The sequence below is a fragment of the Chionomys nivalis genome, chromosome 7 (genome assembly GCF_950005125.1).
Source record: "Chionomys nivalis chromosome 7, mChiNiv1.1, whole genome shotgun sequence".
Classification (NCBI taxonomy): domain Eukaryota; kingdom Metazoa; phylum Chordata; class Mammalia; order Rodentia; family Cricetidae; genus Chionomys; species Chionomys nivalis.
The window spans coordinates 13,866,942-13,884,613 of NC_080092.1; the positions used below are offsets into that span (position 1 = coordinate 13,866,942).

The window sequence follows — 17,672 nt, forward strand, 5'->3', positions numbered from 1 at the left end:
GTAGGATCGGGGATGGAGAAAAGAGAAGCCTACGAACCTATGGGCCAATTAGCACACACAGCACAGCATCAGGGACCCTGTCTCAAACACGGTAGGGGTGAGGACTGACACCTCAGGTTGGTCTCTGGTTCCCATCCCACACCCACACACATGTAAACACTCGCACAGCTTCACTTCTGTAGAGTAGTGATTATCACACTCACCTCACGTAAACACTCACACACAAAAATCATTAAAAATAAATCGGATGAGGTCGTGCATACCTTTAATCCCAGCACTTGGGAGGCAGAGGCAGGCGGATCTCTGAATTCAAGGCCAGCCTGATCTACAGAGTGAATTCCAGGATAGCCAGAGCTACACACAGAAAAACCATGTCTCAAAAAAAAAAAAAAAAAAAAAGAACAAAGCAAACAAAATAAATAAATAAATAAATAAATAATAGGGGCGGGGGGGGGGGGGGACCTCGGTCCTTCCCTTGTTTTGTTTTTGAGGCAAGGTTTTCTGAAACCCAGGCTGGTTATCAATCAGTGGTTCAGCCTTCTGTGTCCGTTCTCAAGTACCAGATTACAAGTGTGAAGCATAACCAGTTCATATAGTCGTAGCTCAACAGCTAAGTGGAGCAGCAACCTTCCCCAGACGACCTGGGAAGAAATGCTCGGAACAGTCAGTACTGGCTCCCTCTAAATGAGCCACAAAGACCAGAGACAGTTCACGCTTTCATCTAGACAAATGAAGAAAAAGACAACCACAAAACCTCAACAAGTCACGCCTTTAATCCCAGCACTCAGGAAGCAGAGGCAGGCAGATCTCTGTGAGTTCGAGACCAGCCTGGTCTACAAAAGCTAGTTCCAGGACAGCCAGGGGCTGTTACACAGAAAAACGCTGTCTCAAGAAAAAAAAAAAAACAACCACCACAGGTTCTGAGAGTTGGACACTAACAAACAGATCTGGGTAACTAAGGACAGGACTGCAGAAGCAACAATGAGAGTCCAAGGGAGTGCTCTTAACCACTAAGCCATCTTTCCAGACCCCGCCCCCCCAGTGTTTCTTTGTGTAGCTTTAGCTGTCCTGAAACTAGCTCTGTAGACCAGGTTGGCTTCCAATTTAGAGATCTACCTGCCTCTGACTCCTGAATCCTAGCATTATGGGTGCTATCTGGGATTAAAGAAGTATACCGCTGTTGCCCGGCCCAGCCCCTCATTTTTCTTTTGAGACAAGGTCTCACTAAATTGTCCAGACAGGCCTTAACTTGAGATTCTCCTACCTTAGTCTTCTTATATGGAAATACTTTGTTTTGATACAGGCTGTCACTATGTAGCTCTGGCTGGCTTAGAATTTGTTATATAAGCCAGGCTGGCCTTGAACTCACAGAGACCCATCCGCCTGTCCGCGCCTCCTAAAGGCTAGTATTAAAGGTGTGCACCATCACAGCTATTTGTTAAGTGGAATTTTTGTACACTGGTATTTTGCCATGGTGTCGGGTCCCCTGAAACTAGAGTTGCTGACATTTGTGAGCTGCCATGTGGGTGCTGGGAATTGAACCAAGGTCCTCTGGAACAGCAGTCAGTGCTCTTAACCATTAAGTCATCTCTCCAGTCCCCTGAGTCATCTCTCCAGACCCATAAGTGGAAATTTTTAATGTGCATTTATCTTGTCCTTCCAGAGCTAGGGGTGTATGAGCCAGAGCCATGGCCTATTTGTGACAGTTCCCTGTCTCATTCTATTCCTGGAACAGTGCTTGTGGCTGTGACAGCAGGCGTCTTGCGCTTCCCCGCAAACTAGGTCAATATACTGTGTGGTTTACTATGCTGCCCTCCAACGTAGACTGAGGTTGACAGGCAATACATGCTGTCCATCACTACACCAGTACATTACAGTAGGACCTGAAATGAACTTCACTGGAAACGTAGTTCAGATAAGCATGGCTTCCTTTCTGAATGCTTCTAAGTGCTATAAAATCTTTCAAAGTCACCTCTGACTTCATCTTTTATTCTGTTTTCACTGTGTCCTCCTAATCAGATGGAAATGAAACCCCAAAATGACAAAGGCAGAAAAGCAAAGCCTCTGCACTAATCGGCAGGGGCACTGAGCAGTTCCTTCAACATCCTGCACAGCACTCTCCATGGCCCAGGCTGGGGTAGAAGTCATAAGTTTGCTCAGTCCCAGAAAAGGCCCAGTCTCCACTACGCCACTGGACAGCTGATCTCCACAGCTCATTCCTCTGCTTTCTAACCCCAGCACCCTACACACCAGGCACACATCCCTATCCTATAGGGCACCCCTGCCTGGTGTCACCCCGATTCACTCCCACACCCCCTAGTCTCCTACCTTATCATCTCCCACCAGAAAGCCAGCACCAAAAGCAAAGGATTCTGTTCTGGTCTCCAGAATAGTTAGCTCAGGTCTCCCTCATTTAACCTCATCTCTGCAGATCCCCACAGCTCACTGTAAGGACCCCACTACCCTCCAGGTCCAGGCTGAACTCAAGGCAATGTACCCACAGTGTGGTAGCAGGGTGAGACTCTGAAACATTAAACTATTTCTAACAACTAGCTGGGAGATTTACATTCCTAATTAAATCAATCAGAAAGAATGCAAAAATGATGAAATTAAAAATGAACCCCAAAACTGGGTGGTGGTGGTGTTATATGCCTTTAATCTCAAAGGCAGGTGAATCTCTGTGGTCTACAGAGCAAGTCCCACGATACCCAGGGCTAAACAGAGAAACCCTGTCTCAAAACACACAAAGAAAACCACTGGAGTCCTGAGCACTGGGATTACACTTATTTATTCCTGCTTCAGAATTACTCACCTACAATTGTACCGTATCTGTCTGCTGCGACTACAAAGTAATATTTTCTGAGGTGGGTGGGCCACACCTGTCACTCCACCTCTTGGAGGCTAAAGTAGAACTGTTTTGAGTTCATGGCAACCATGGGCTACACAGTGAATGACCAAGCTAGCCAAGGCTACAGAACAAGATCCTGTCTCAAAGCAAACAGCCTAGATGGGAGTGGTGAAGCTTACCTGGAATTCTAGCACTTGGCAGAGAAAGACAGAAAGAGCCAAAGTGCAAGGTCATCCTTGGCTACATAGCAAGTCTGAGGCCAATCTGGGTCACATGAATTAGTTTCAAAAACCCACCAACTTAATTAGGGCTCAGAAAGCAGAGGAGATGAATCTTTGAGTTCAAGGCCAGACTGCTCCACACAGCAAGTTTTAGGCCAGCCAGGGCTATATAGGGAGATCCTGTCTCAAAAAACAAACAATGAAAAGGAAACCAAACCAACAACAAAACAGAACCCCAGGAAAATGGGCAGAAACAGCAGCAGGGTGGACAGGGCTTGGGTCTAACAGGTGGGACCTACCAAAAGACAGGCCAGAAATGGCTCCTCACAAAAGGCAGAAGAGAGTGGGCTTAAAGAGACAGAGGAAGCTAGCAGTTTCATTGAGACCAGCTTGCCCCCTTCTCAGGCAGAGGCCAAGAAGTATCTCCTAGGTCACCTGTGGAAAGGACACAGGGCACCAGTGTCTTAAATCAGCCCAGGAAAGGCAAGGGGACACAGTGATTTTAGGGATGGGTCTCATCTGGCACACGGGGGTGGAACTGGGGTAATTGCTGTAACCAGGGATTAAAAAATATCTACATGCACCTTCAGTCACTAAACCAAGACCCAGGCACTCAGAAGAGAGAAATGGTCACCAGCTAGCAAGCCCTCCTCCTTCTGGAAGCTGACCCTGAAGAGCACAGACGGCAGGAGAACGGGGGTGAGGCCTCCCAAGTCAAGATAACAGGACACCCCCAGCAGAGTTCACTTCGCTTTAACTGAGGTCCAGCAGAGCACACAAACTAGCAGCCATGGAGGAATCACCTCACACAGACATCTCCTGTTGGACAGATTCTTCCTGCCTACCCGCAGCCCCAGCTGCTGTGCCTCCCAGCCTGAAGAGGTTTGTGCAGTCAACTATCAAATCTGAACAATCCAATGAATGCCCCTGATTCACCCTGACGGTACTGAGAGCACCCTGGGGCTGAGAGTCCAAACAGCACACCTCCCTCCCACCTGCGCAGACAGAATAGGAACAGTGGTTAGATGGTGAAAAGCAAGACCAGCAAGACAGCAGAGACCAGCCAAGCGCTCTGTGCTCTGTGGTTCCAAAGGAAATGGATCATTATTTAACATATCTACAACGAAAGGGGCAGTCATGACAAACACTCAGAGTGACAGCTCTGACATGTCTCGTGGGAACTTATCACTCATCTCCATGGCTAGATGACCCATGGGAAAGGCTGATGGTGACAAAGAGCCCAGCCATGCTTGCCTCTAACTGCTGCCTCACTTCCCATCACATTCCCAAATACTTCCCGTGAATTGTAAGGTATGGGGGGTGCCTTTGAGGCAGAGTCACACACTGGAACCCACTATGAAGAACTCACTTCATAGATCACCATGTAGCTAGCCTCAAGCTCTTGGCAATCTTCCCATCTCAGCCTCCCAAATACTCAGATCACAGACAGTTATCACTATTCCTGGTTTAATGCCAAGACTTTAACAAACATTTAAAGACCAAGACTTTTTTAAAAAATAACTGATAGGTAAAGAAATCATGAGGTGGGGGAGGAAAGAGGCAGGGAGGGGAGCAGAGAAAAATGTAGAACTCAATAAAAATCAATAAAAAAATTAAGAAAAGAAAGCTAATTGGGCAATATGTTGGGATTAAAGTAAAACACAAAGATACTGTATGAAGTTTTCAATGACAAAATATAAATATATCTGGATAAAAAAATAAAAAATAAAAAAAATCATGAAGGGACTCCAGGGGTTCTAATGCCCTCTTCTGGTCACCATGGGTACTTGAACTCACAGGCATATACCCATACTCATAAATGCACATCACTGAAAAAAATTAAATCTTAAAAAAAGAAAGAAAATCTAGCTGCTTGCGATCTATCACTTATAGGTCAGGCTACCAGACAGCACACAGGGCTCTCAGTCCAGGGACTCTGCATTACCCTGGCTGTTCTCCATCTCATCCCTCGGTGCTCAGCTCTGCTCACTGACTTGCCCACCTCTCCCCACGTCCTATTCACTGGGAAAGTCACCAGCGGTCACTTTGGCCTCCCTTCCTGGTCCATCCCCCATCACATAGGCTGGCTTGCTGCTAACCTGGACCAGGCGTCCCTCACCTGGTAATCATGCTTTCCATTCTCTCTCCTGCTCCTCCCTGGAGAGGCTTGGCCTGCATGGTGGTCTCAGCTCCTGCCTACCGCCTAGACAACAGTGGTACCTCATCCATCTGACTTCTTGTCACTACCACTGGGCTCACTTTGACGCTGGCTCACAATAGTATCCCTAGGGGGCTAGTTCCATAAAAGACTTGTGGGTGAGAACAGTCAAAGAGTAGCACGGCAACTTCTCTAGAACCATCTGAGGACTCAATATTTTAGAGACCCAGTCCTAAGTGACACTGTCAGTAATAATTTGGGGTGATGACAAACAAGTCAGCTGCTGAGACCTGAGGTCCAAGGGTATCTTCAGATCTGACCTCACCTGGTGACTACAAACTAAGTAAGACGATGTGTGCAATTACATTTTCATTAAAATACAAAGTTTACAAAAAAGGGCTGGAGAGATGGCTCAGAGGTTAAGAGCATTGCCTGCTCTTCCAAAGGTCCTGAGTTCAATTCCCAGAAACCACATGGTGGCTCATAACCATCTGTAATGGGGTCTGGCGCCCTCTTCTGGCCTTCAGGCATACACACAGACAGAATACTGTATACATAATAAATAAATATTAAAAAAGAAAGTTTACAAAAAAAAAAAAAAAAAGACTTGATGTGCAAGGAGGCAAAAAGCCTGCAGCTAACATACCCCAGCTCCATCAACCCCATAACTGTCCTGGAACTGATTTTGTAGACCAGGCTGGCCTTGAATTCACAGAGATTCATCGGCCTCTGCCTCCTGTGAGATTAAAGGTGTGGGCTATCACTGCCTTGCTGAAAAGCTATTTTCATAGCTGCAGAACAGAAACTAGATGGGCTAACTGGGAGTGGGGCGTGGCCTGTGCACTGTGAGGACATGAATACACACCCAGCACACGGCCAGTCCCCCAGAGCCTAGGCACAGGACACGGAGATAGGAAAGCACGTATCTACACAAAAACTTGTACACAGTCTTCTAAACTTTACTCAAACTTTATCCCAATAGGTAAGCTAGATGCCTCATCACGATAGGCCACCATCCTACATCAGAAAGCAGCCATGACCACAAGCAAACCATAGGTGGATATGAGAGGCATACTGAGGGAAAGAAGTCAGATATATACAGGACACATTTATGTGACAACTTAAGAATTAATGTACAAGAACAGAAAACAGAATAGGTTGACAAAAAGGTGGGAGAGACAGAGAGATGGCTCAGTGGTTAAGAGCACTGACTGCTCTTCCAGAGGACCCGGGTTCAATTCCCAGTAACCACATAGCAGCTCACAACTGTCTGTTCAAGGGGACTGGCATCCTCAAACACATATTCATGCAGGCAAAACACATAAAAATAAAATAAATCTTAAGAAAAAAGAAGGTGAGAGGAACTTGCCATGACAGCCTTATCAGAGATAATCAAGCTCAGCAATCTGTCACAGCTCAAATTGCTACACTTAAGATTTGCACATTTCGGGGCTGGAGAGATGGCTCAGCGGTTAAGAGCACAGCCTACTCTTCGAAAGGTCCCGAGTTCAATTCCCAGCAACCACACGGTGGCTCACAACTCATCTGTAATGAGGTCTGGTGCCCTCTTCTGGCCTGCAGGCATGCAGACAGAACAATGTATACATAATAAATAAATAAATATTTAAAAAAAAAAAGATTTGCACATTTCATAGTAGGTACCTTTGTGCTTTAAAACCAAAGTCTCTGAACAAATGCTGAACTCTAGATGATGGCCAGGATGCACACCAGAGCAGTAGTGGGAAGTGCACAATATAATGAGTCGAATGCATCCCATTGAAAAGACAGACTATAGACAATGGATGGAGGGATGAACGGGGCACACAGCGCACACAGCAAGCTGCTCTCCATACAGAATGGGTAGGAAATATATAATAACTATGTTTTTTTTTTCAGTTTTGTTTTGTAATTTTTCCTCACGAAACGTTGGGGAAGGAAAGTAGCCCTCCACACTGTAAATAGGCAGTTGAGAGCCTGTTGATCATGGAGAACAGGGCTTCAAAAACAAACAGGGAAGAGGAGAACATCTTGAACACCAAATGTTTTGAGAGTCCGAGAAGATATGGCCTAAGCCAGGTGCTATGGTGCACTGGGAAGCAGAGGCAGAAAGATCTCTGTGAGTTCAGGCTAGCCTACGCAGTGGCTGGGGAAGAATGGATAGTTACAGAACACCGAGGAGAAAGGTGGTGGGTACAGTGAGGGGTAACTGACCTACCTCCACTTCTGATAGCCACAATCCCTTGGTGGAAGTCTTCAAAGCTGATGACGCCAAGCCCACTGGGGTCCAGGTATTGAGTCAAGTCCGTCACCTGCAATTGCCAAACAAGAATATGTTACTCACACATCCACAGTTGGCAGGCGACACCAGGCACTGACCCCTTTAACCATCTACAAAGCAGCAACGTGCTCACACAGTTCGGAGCTCAAGAGCACTGACAGGTCCAAGCACAGAAGCAGGGGCAGACACTGCAAGAGCTAGCCACTGGGGAGAGCCATCCTGGAGGAATCTGCCGTTGCCGCAAGTGTTCTTAACTTTGGGAATAACATCCTGGTTCTCAGGAAGATGACGACTGAGCTCCCAGGTGGGAAAATCAAGAGTCTGAAGTCGTAGGGTCTGTTCCAGCACATTCTTACTAAGATGAGCTTCCTCAGCAGTGGCAGTGCTTTGGAGGCAGTCACACCCTTGACATCACTCTCTCCGAAGGCAGAAAGATAACGTACACACACAAGCTAATGGACACATGGCGTGGGAGGTCCTTCTGTGTATGTGTTGCTTTTACTGGTTAATGAATAAAGAAGCTGCTTTTGGTCAATGGCTTAACAGAATATAGCCAGGCTGGAAAAGATATATACAGAGAGTAGGTGGAGTCAGCAAGACTCCATGAAGCAGCCAGCTGGAACCTTGCCGGTAGACCACAGCCTCATGGTAAAATATAAAATAATGAAAATGGGTTAATTCTAGATATAAGAGCTAGTTAGCAATATACTTAAGTGACTGACCAAGCAGTGATTTAATTAATACAGTTTATGAGTGACTATTTTAGTTCTGGGCAACCAGGAATGAACAAGCGGCCTCCAACAACAGACAGTTTTTTCAAAAGAAGACATAATTATATTGTTGTTATGGATGAGAGGAATCTCATCAAAATGTAAAACTTTAGCAAGCAGGATGGGCTGGCTGAGAACACTTCAGAGGCAATAGTAGAGGACTATCTAAAAATCAACGCCAGTCTGGGCGACACAATGAGTTAGGCCACAGAGAAGCTATAATTTAAAGGGGGGGGGCTGCTTGCTTCAAATATGCATTAATCAGATCAAGAGACGTGACAAAGCCTAGGTGAAAATATTTGCAAATCATGTGTAAAGGACTTGAATCTAGAAAATACTCATAAGTCCTACTTGAAACGGAAAAAGAAATCACAGCAAGACCTCTCCAAATGAGAAAGGCTCTCATGCAAGCGTGAGGACACGAGTTCTGTTGCTAGACCAGCACCTGCATACACAACAAGGGACAGCAGTACACACCTGTGATCCCAGGACTGGGGAAGCAGAAACAGGGACCCCTGGGGCTCGCTGGCCAGTCTAGCCAAATTGGTGAGCACCAGGTTCAGTAAGAACCCTGTCTCAGAAGCTTAAGGTGGTGGAGCCAGGGGGATAGCTCTGCAGGCTATCAGCTGAACAACACAGTGAAACCCTGTCTTGAAAATACTTACACAACTGTGCATACACACACATATAAAGGGCTGATAAGCACATGAGAAGATATTCAATACTCTTAGTCATGAAAGATGAGAATTACAAATGTAAGGAGACGGTGCCCTCTAAATAAGGGCAACTGGAAGAGCTGCAGGGCGGTGAAGTCTGACGCCAGGGAGGCGTTTCCTGGGATGTGGGAGAGTGAAAGTGCACGGTGCCAGCAGCTGCCCTGATCTTACTGACGTCCTAGAAAACCCTGAACTGCACACAGAACGGCAGCACTTTCATGAATACAAATTGTATCCCAAAGCTCTTAAAAATAATAAACTAAAAAGGGATCAAGAGAAAAGGAAATATGCCAGCAGGATGACTCAGTAGGTAAAAATGCTTGTCACCAAGCCTGCTGGCCTGAGTTTGATCTCTACAGTACAAAGATAGAACCAACTCCCCCAAGTTGTTCTGAATTCCACACATATGCCATGGCACATATGTGCCTGCACACACAAGCCTGCACACACACATATGTAAATATGTACAGACACAAGATACAACATTTTTTTTTTAATTTTAAGATAAATCTTGGAGTGAGCAAACAAGATCCAACAGGAACCGCAGAGAAGGAAATTAAAGCAAAAAAGAAAAACAGAACAAATACTAAAAATGCTCAAGGAAAACTCCCTATAATTGAAAAAAATTATATATATATTTCATTTGAGAGGCAGAAGCAGACAGATCCCTGAGTTTGAGGCCAAGTTCCAAGACAGACAGGGATACACAGAGAATACCTATCTCAAAAAACAAAAGACAATTAGGACTGGAGAGATGGATCAGTGGTTATAAGACTATACTGATCTTTTAGGAGACCCAAATTCAGCCATGTCCCATGGCTCAAAATCACTAGCTCCAGGGGATGCTTTCTGGCCTCTGTCAGCACCTATACTCACATGCACTTAAACACACTGACACACACACAAATATGTGTAATTAAAAATTAAAACTAAAGGGGCTGCAGAAATGGCACAATAGTTAAGGATGTTCCTTGCTCCAAGGAGCTGAGTTCAGCTCCCAGCACTCACCCACATCAGGTGGATCATAGTCACCTGTAACTCCAGCTCCAAGATCTGATGTCTTCTTCTGTCCTCTGAGAGGCACCCACATACATACATGTGGCACATACACACAAATACAAATACATAGTCTATTTTATTTTTTATTCTTTGAGGCAAGGTTTCTCTGAGTATCCCTGGCTGTCCTGGAACTTTCTCTGTAGACCAGACTGGCCTTGAACTCTCAGAGATTCACCTGACTGTGCCTCCCAAATTCTGGGATTAATGGTGTGCACCACAAAGTCCAGCCAAATACATAATTGTTGTAGGGAGGCGGCTTGTTAGTTCCTGGCTGCTCAGCTCTGAAATAACCACACAAAAACTGTATTATTTGCAATACTATTTGGCCAATAGCTTAAGCATATTTCTGGCTAACTCTTATATCTTAAACTAAGCCATCTCCATTAATCTATGTATTGCCACGTGGCTGTAGCTTACTGGGAAAGTTCTGGCATCTGTCTCCAGTGGGGCTACATGGCTCCTCCCTGACTCCTCCCTCTTTCCTTCTCCCAGCATTCAGGTTAGAACTCCCAACCCCCTGCCTAGCTCTGTTCTGCCCTGCTCTGCTATAGGCTCAAGACAGATTCTTTATTAACCAATGGTATTCACAGCATCACATAATCTTAAAAATAAAATCATACGCCGGGTGGTGGTGACTCACGCCTTTAATCCCAGCACTCAGGAGGAAGAGGCAGGCAGATCTCTGTGAATTTGAGGCCAGTCTGATCTACAGAACGAGTTCCAGGACAAGTTCCATAGCTACTGAGAAACCCTGTTTTGAAAACCCCTCCGCTGCCCACACACAAAAAGAACCAGACATTATAGTCAAGCAACAGGAAACAGAGACCAAAGGAAACTTTGTCTACAACCTAGGGATACAAATTCAGTTCATGAGAAGTTTGACATAGACAAAAATCAACCAATTTCAAGAAGACTAAGAGACACATAGAACTTTGATGGATATGGACCCAAACAAGCACAGTTCAAAACCAAAGGGAAGACCTGGGGAGCTGGCTCAGTCGGGAGAGGATAGAGGGCTGGCCACATAAACATGAGAACCTGAGTCTGATCTCCCACACCCAGATTTTAAAGAATACAGAATACAACAGTAGGCACCTATAATTCCAGCATGAGAATCAGAAAAGAGGAACCCTGGAGATTGCTGGCCAGCCAGTCTAACTGAATCAGCAAGTTCTAGGTTCAGAGACTGTCTGGAAAAAAAAAAAAAAAAAAAAAAAAAAGTGGAGTGTGACTGAGAAAAACACCCACTGTAAACCTGGGGCCTCCACTTACATACCTAAAGTGAGCTGGAAGTTTGAGTACTCACTGAGTATGGATAACGTGGAGCTGCTGTTAACTGCTATAGATCTGACAGTATTTTAGAGCACAGGTTTCTACACGCACTTACCGATATATCTGGAGATACTTAAAAATTCAGGAGCTGAGCTTGTACCTTAGCTGGTAGAGTGTTTGCTTAGCATTCTGGAAGTACTGGGTTTCATACCCAGCCAGGAGCGGTAGTGCATACCTTTTAAGGGTAGTGCATACCTTTAAAGGCAGCCCCTGGGAGGTGGAGGCAGGAGGACCAGGAGGAATACAAGGTCATTCAAGGCTACATAGTGAGTTGAGGCCAGTCTGGGATATATGAGACCTTGTATCTCAAAATTAAATAAACCTTTTATATAAATATTGAATATTTTATATTCAATGCCTACATTTATTTAAAACAGAAATTATTTGTCTAACAGAATATTAACCTAATATTTAGAATAGATTAGGTATGTATATTAAATAAATATGTAATATTAAATTACATATATGTGCTGGGCGGTGGTGGCGCACGCCTTTAATCCCAGCACTTGGGAGGCAGAGGCAGGCGGATCTCTGTGAATTCGAGACCAGCCTGGTCTACAAGAGCTAGTTCCAGGACAGGCTCCAAAAACCGCAGGGAAACCCTGTCTCGAAAACCCCCTCCAAAAAAATAATTAAATAAATTACATATATGTGAGGTAAGTACAGACACAACTGTATTTGAATGACTGAGTTTCAAAGGTGGGGGCACTACTCTCCCCCACTTTATATGGGTATGTACTCTTCCATAAATAAAGTCTCAGAATGAGGGAGGGGACAAGGTGGAGAGTCGAACATTGACTAAGAAGAGACTTATGCTCGGGAGTGTAGGAAGAACAACAAAGGAAACCTCCAAGATAGGGGATAGTTGTGGTGGTTTGAATAAGAATGCCCGGGCTGGAGAGATGGATCAGCAGTTAAGAGCCAGAACGGACTGTTCTTCCAGAGGACCTGAGTTCAATTCCCAGCAACTGCATTGTGGCTCACAACCACCTGTAATGAGATCTGGTGCCCTCTTCTGGCCTGCAGGCAAACATGCAGGAGAAACACTGTATATATAACAAATAAATCTTTTAAATAAATAAATAAGAAGGCACCTCTTCTCAGAGACAGGCGGATCTCTGTGAGGCCAACCTAGTCTATAGAGCAAGTTCCAAGACAGGCTCAAAAGCTCAAAAAAAAAGAAAGAAAAAAGAAAAAAAATGCCACACTGCCTTCTCATATAGGTGTGGCCTTGTTGGAGGAGATGTGTGGTGGTATTTTGCTTGTGATCTAACAAATAAAGCTTGCCTGAAGATCAGAGGGCAGAGCTAAGCTACTAGTTAGCCACAGAGGCCAGGCAGTGGTGGCGCACACCTTTAATACCAGCACTAGAGAGGCAGAGGCAGACGGATCTCTGTGAGTTTGTGGTCAGCCTAGTCTACAACAGCTAGTTCCAGGATGGCCAGGGCTACACAGAGAAACCCTGTCTCGAAAAACAAACAAACAAAAAAGAACAGAAGTGTCAAGTCACTGGGCAGGTGAAAAGAGAAGGGAAAGAAGAGTTTGCCTGCCCCACAGGGACACAAGATGAAGGAACAGGACAACAAAGCCAGCACAAAGATGGTCAGAGCTCACAATCAGTGCCTCTGGGGACTCCAGCATGACATCAGAGTTCAAGAGTCCATCACATGTTCCAGACCCAAAAGATAGGACACTATCTCAAAAATCTAGACTTGGCCGGGTGGTAGTGGCCCACACCTTTAATCCCAGCACTCGGGAGGCAGCGACAGGTGGATCTCTGTAAATTCAAGGCCATTCTTGTCTACCAAGTAAGTTCCAGGACAAGCTCCAAAGCTACAGAGAAACCTTTCTTGGAAAAAGAAAAAAAAGAAAAAAAAAAAAAAGAATCTAGCCTTACAGGCACCAGAGAAGAGACCCAAAGAAATCAAGCCATCATGTCACATGCGATTTCAAGTTAGGCTCAGAATGACTGGCCCCAACAGAACAAGGCTCTTAAGCCAGAAACCAAGTCTCCTTCACAATGGTATCCACAGGACTCTGAGTGTCAGTGCTGATACTGAGCTTGGTGGCCTATTTACCAGCTGACTTAAAAAAATAATAATCTTTAAAGTGATATATATGGGTGTTTTGCCTGCTTATATGGATGAGCACTGGGACTGGAGTTACAGACTGTCATAAGCCATAACGTGAGTGCTGGGAATTGAACCTGGGTCCTCTGGAAGAGCAGGCAGTGCTCTTAACTACTGAGGCATCTCTAGTACCAAAAGCCAATTTCTTTTTAAATATTTATTTATTTATTATGTATACAATATTCTTTCTGCGTTATGCCTGAAGGCCAGAAGAGGGCACCAGACCTCATTACAGATGGTTGTGAACCACCACATGGTTGCTGGGAATTGAACTCAGGACCTTTGGAAGAGCAGGCAATGCTCTTAACCTCTGAGCCATCTCTCCAGCCCCAAAAGCCGATTTCTTGCGTACAAAAGAACAAAAGTATCAAATGCCTCCCTCCTTACTTCACAGAAGCCTCGATTGCTAAGCACAGAAACCTGCAGAACCCTGCGTTTCCTGAAAGGCTGTTCAATCCAGAACCGCACTGGCTGCACGATCCTTGAGAAATCTAGGAATAGCAACAGCAAAACTAACAGAACATCAAGTACTCTGGTGTTCATTCTGAAAGCCTAGCCAAACACTATCAAGCAAATCATTAACGAAGAGCAGGCCCCTTATTTGTTACTATGTTAGAATGCCCAGGAAGGAATGGGGAGTATACTCTTGTTATGACTTTTGGATGTTTTACTTTACTTATCTACTACTTTTGGGTTTTTGGTTTTTTGTTTGAGACAGGGTTTCTCTGTGTAACAGCCCTAGCTGTCCTCGAACTAACTCCATAGACCAGGCCTCAAACTCACAGAGATCCACCTGCCTCTACCTCCCGAGTGCAGGGATTAAAGGCGTGCGCCACCGCCCGGCCATCTACTACTTTTTTTAAAATTTATTTATTTGTAACAGAGTCACTCTACTGTGTAGACCAGGCTGGCCTCAAATCTGCAGAGACCCTACCTCTGCATGCTCGTTACTGGGATGAAGGAAACGCAGAGGCAGGGGGATTATTATAGGTTCAGGACAGTCAAAGCTACATAGAGACACTGTGTCTCAGAGGAAAATTAAAAAGTACGCTGCTATACTTAGCCCTACAAAGTACACATTGAGGGCTGGAGAGATTGCTCAGTGGTTAAGAACACTGACTGATCATGCAAAGGACCCAGGTTTGATGGAGGAAGGTCATTGGTTAAATAATAAAGAAACTGTTTGGCCCTCATAGGTTAGAACATAGGTGGGTGGAGTAAACAGAACAGAATGCGGGGAGGAAGAGGAAGTGAGCTCGGATGCCATTTCCTCTCCTCTCCTCTCCAGAGCAGACGCAATGAAGCAAGCCGCCAGGTCAGACATGCTGAATCTTTCCCGGTAAGACTGATGCTACACAGATTATTAGAGATGGGTTGATCGGGATATGAGAATTAGCCAGTAAGGGCTAGAAAGCAGTGTTTAAAAGAATACAGTTTGTGTGTTGTTATTTTGGGGCATAAGCTAGCTAGGCGACCAGGAGCTGGGGCGGCAGGAACACAGCCCGCAGCTCCCCCCAACACAGATTCAGTTCTCAGCACCCACATGACCTTCTGTAATTCTAGTTCCTGACAATCTAATGGCCTCTTTAAAAAAAATAAAGCCGGGTACTGGTGGTACATGCCCTTTATCCCAGTACTTGGGAGGCAGAGGCAGTGAATCTCTGTCCATCTATAGCCTGGTCTACAGAACTCCTGTCCCAGAAAAGGAAAAAAGAAAAAAAAAAAAAGATTATAGGAGCCTGTAATTCATTATAGACCAGTCTGGTCTCAACTTGGAAATCCTCCTGCCTCTGCTATCTGAGTACTGAGATTAAAGGAATATGCCACCACAGCCACTATGAGCCTAGCTAGCCTGGGCTACATGGAGAAACCTAAACTCCAAAATCAAAACTCCATTTTAACTCCAGGTAGTGGTGGTGCACACCTTTAATCCCAGCACCAGGGAGGCAGAGGCAGGAGAATCTATTTGAGCTCGAGATCAACCTGGTCTACAGAGCATTCCAGGACAGCCAAAGAAACACAGAGAAACCCGGTCTTGAAAAAACCAAAATTTTAAAAACATCATATTCAGGCAGGCAATGGTGACGCACAGCTTTAATCCCAGCACTCTGGAGGCAGAGGTAGGCAAATCTATATGAGTTCAAGACCAGTCTGGTCTACAAAGTGAGCTCCAGGACAGCAAGCGCTACTACACAGAAAAACCCTGTCTTGAAAACAAAACAAAACCATCACCACCACCACCAACAAAAAACACTCAGATAGTTCACTGGGTAAAGGCACTTGTTGCTTGAATGACCATGATGGAAAGAAACCAGCTTCTACAACTGTCCTCTAACCTCCACATCTGTGCCAAGAGAGACAGACACACACACACACTGAATGTGAAACTTTTTTAAACTTTATTTTCTTCATAATCTGCAGAGCAGATCAACTTCCATGGACCTGAGGATGTTTAAGGAGGGTCTGCTTTATTCAATTCCAAGTGACACAGTTGGTGGGCATCTTAGAAAGTCTGAGAGAGTAGGAAGTACACACATAACTAACTACCCCTGCCTGCAAAACCAAGCACAGCTGGAAAATCAGCCAAGAAACATAAAGCAGAGGGAAAAAGTAAAGTATTAAAAAATAAAACTCGAGGGCTGGAGAGATGGCTCAGCAATTAAGAGCACTGGCTGCTCTTCCAGGGGACATGAGTTCAATTCCCAGCACCCACATGACAGCTCACAAAAATCTGAAACTCCAATTCCAGGAGATCTGACACCCTTACACTAATGCACATAAAATAAAGTTTAAAAATAAATAAATAAAACAAAACTCCAGGCCACACCAGCTTCGGGGCATGGGTGACAGAAGCCACCCAGGTCAATCGAGTCCAGCAGGCACCACTATGATGAGCAAATACGTAATGGAGAGATGGGAAAAATAGAAAAACAGAGTGTCGTGTTAGCAGAGTGGTGTGTAGCAGCCTGGAGCTTATGTAGACATAGACTCAGCCACGGGATCACCCTGACTTTGAGCAACTACAAAGGCCCAAGATGAGGAAAGGCTTATTTTCTGCACTGGACCTCCTCAAAGGTCCACCATGGTACATGATGTCACTGGAGATCATGTTGGTGTCCATGGTCCATGCTGTTGTCCCAGGTCACAAGGAAGCCTGAGTTCCTGCGTCGGTGATGTACTCAGGCTTTGCTGCCTCAGGGAGCCTTCTGGGTGTGAGTGGCATGTGTAGGCAATGGAGGCCACATTGAGGCCCATGGGCCATGCAGCCACTGAAGTTCATGAGTGGATCTGAGGTCCTGATGCAGCCAGGGGCTGTGTTGATGTCTGTGGCCAGTATTACCACCAAAGGTCATGTGGATCTGCTGATTAAAGCCCTGTGGATGTTCCTGGGCCATGCTGAGCAGGCTCTGCCGGCTGTGGTTTGGGTGCAGAAGAGCTGGCCCTGGACCAGCCTTGGTGCAGGAGAGCTGGCCCCACACCACAACAGCATGGATGTGGAGTAGGCTCGAGGGAGAGCTGACCCCTCACAGGCCTGGGAGCAGGAGAGCTGGCTAGCCCCTCAGCAGCTGCCACACAGCTCTCCACAGCTGATGGCTTCTGGTGGGGGTACAGGTATAGAAAGTCACACCTTTCCTTGAGGGGCTTTTTTTCCCTCACTTTTTCTTTTTCCATTTTTTGGGGGGTAGGGGAGGTCACAGATGAGGAGAAAGTCATAGGTGGAGGACAGGAGGTCATAGGTGAGAGAGAGGAGGTCGTAGGTGAGAGGGAGAGGAGGTCGTAGGTGAGAGGGAGAGGAGGTCGTAGGTGAGAGAGAGAGGAGGTCGTAGGTGAGAGAGAGAGGAGGTCATAGGTGAGAGGGAGAGGAGGTCGTAGGTGAGAGGGAGGGCATAGATGACGGGGAAGTCATAGGTGAGGGGGACAAACTAAGGTATACATGATGTGAGATTCCCAAATAATCAATTAAAAAAGAAAAAAATAAAACCCAGCACCCCACAAGGACAGTCACAGACTCTGCAGGAGAGGAAGTCACTCTAAGACATACAAAATGCTAAGACTCCTAAATAGGAAACAACAGAACTTACAGCATCTCTACCACAGAGGCTAAAACATAGCTCACTAATCTGAGAATGGAAGGACAGAACAAATACACTAGTCACGGTT

General features: G+C 45.5%; 1 protein-coding gene across 4 annotated transcripts in view; it reads right to left on the reverse strand.

The window, feature by feature from the left end:
• Positions 1-17,672, reverse strand: part of Rab11fip3 (RAB11 family interacting protein 3) — a 75,650-nt gene that overhangs the window by 37,634 nt on the left and 20,344 nt on the right. For all 4 annotated transcript variants that reach the window (XM_057774239.1, XM_057774238.1, XM_057774236.1 and 1 more), the window contains exon 2: positions 7,443-7,536. In XM_057774239.1, coding sequence (XP_057630222.1) covers positions 7,443-7,536 — 94 coding nt within the window. The remainder of the gene's footprint in view (positions 1-7,442; positions 7,537-17,672) is intronic.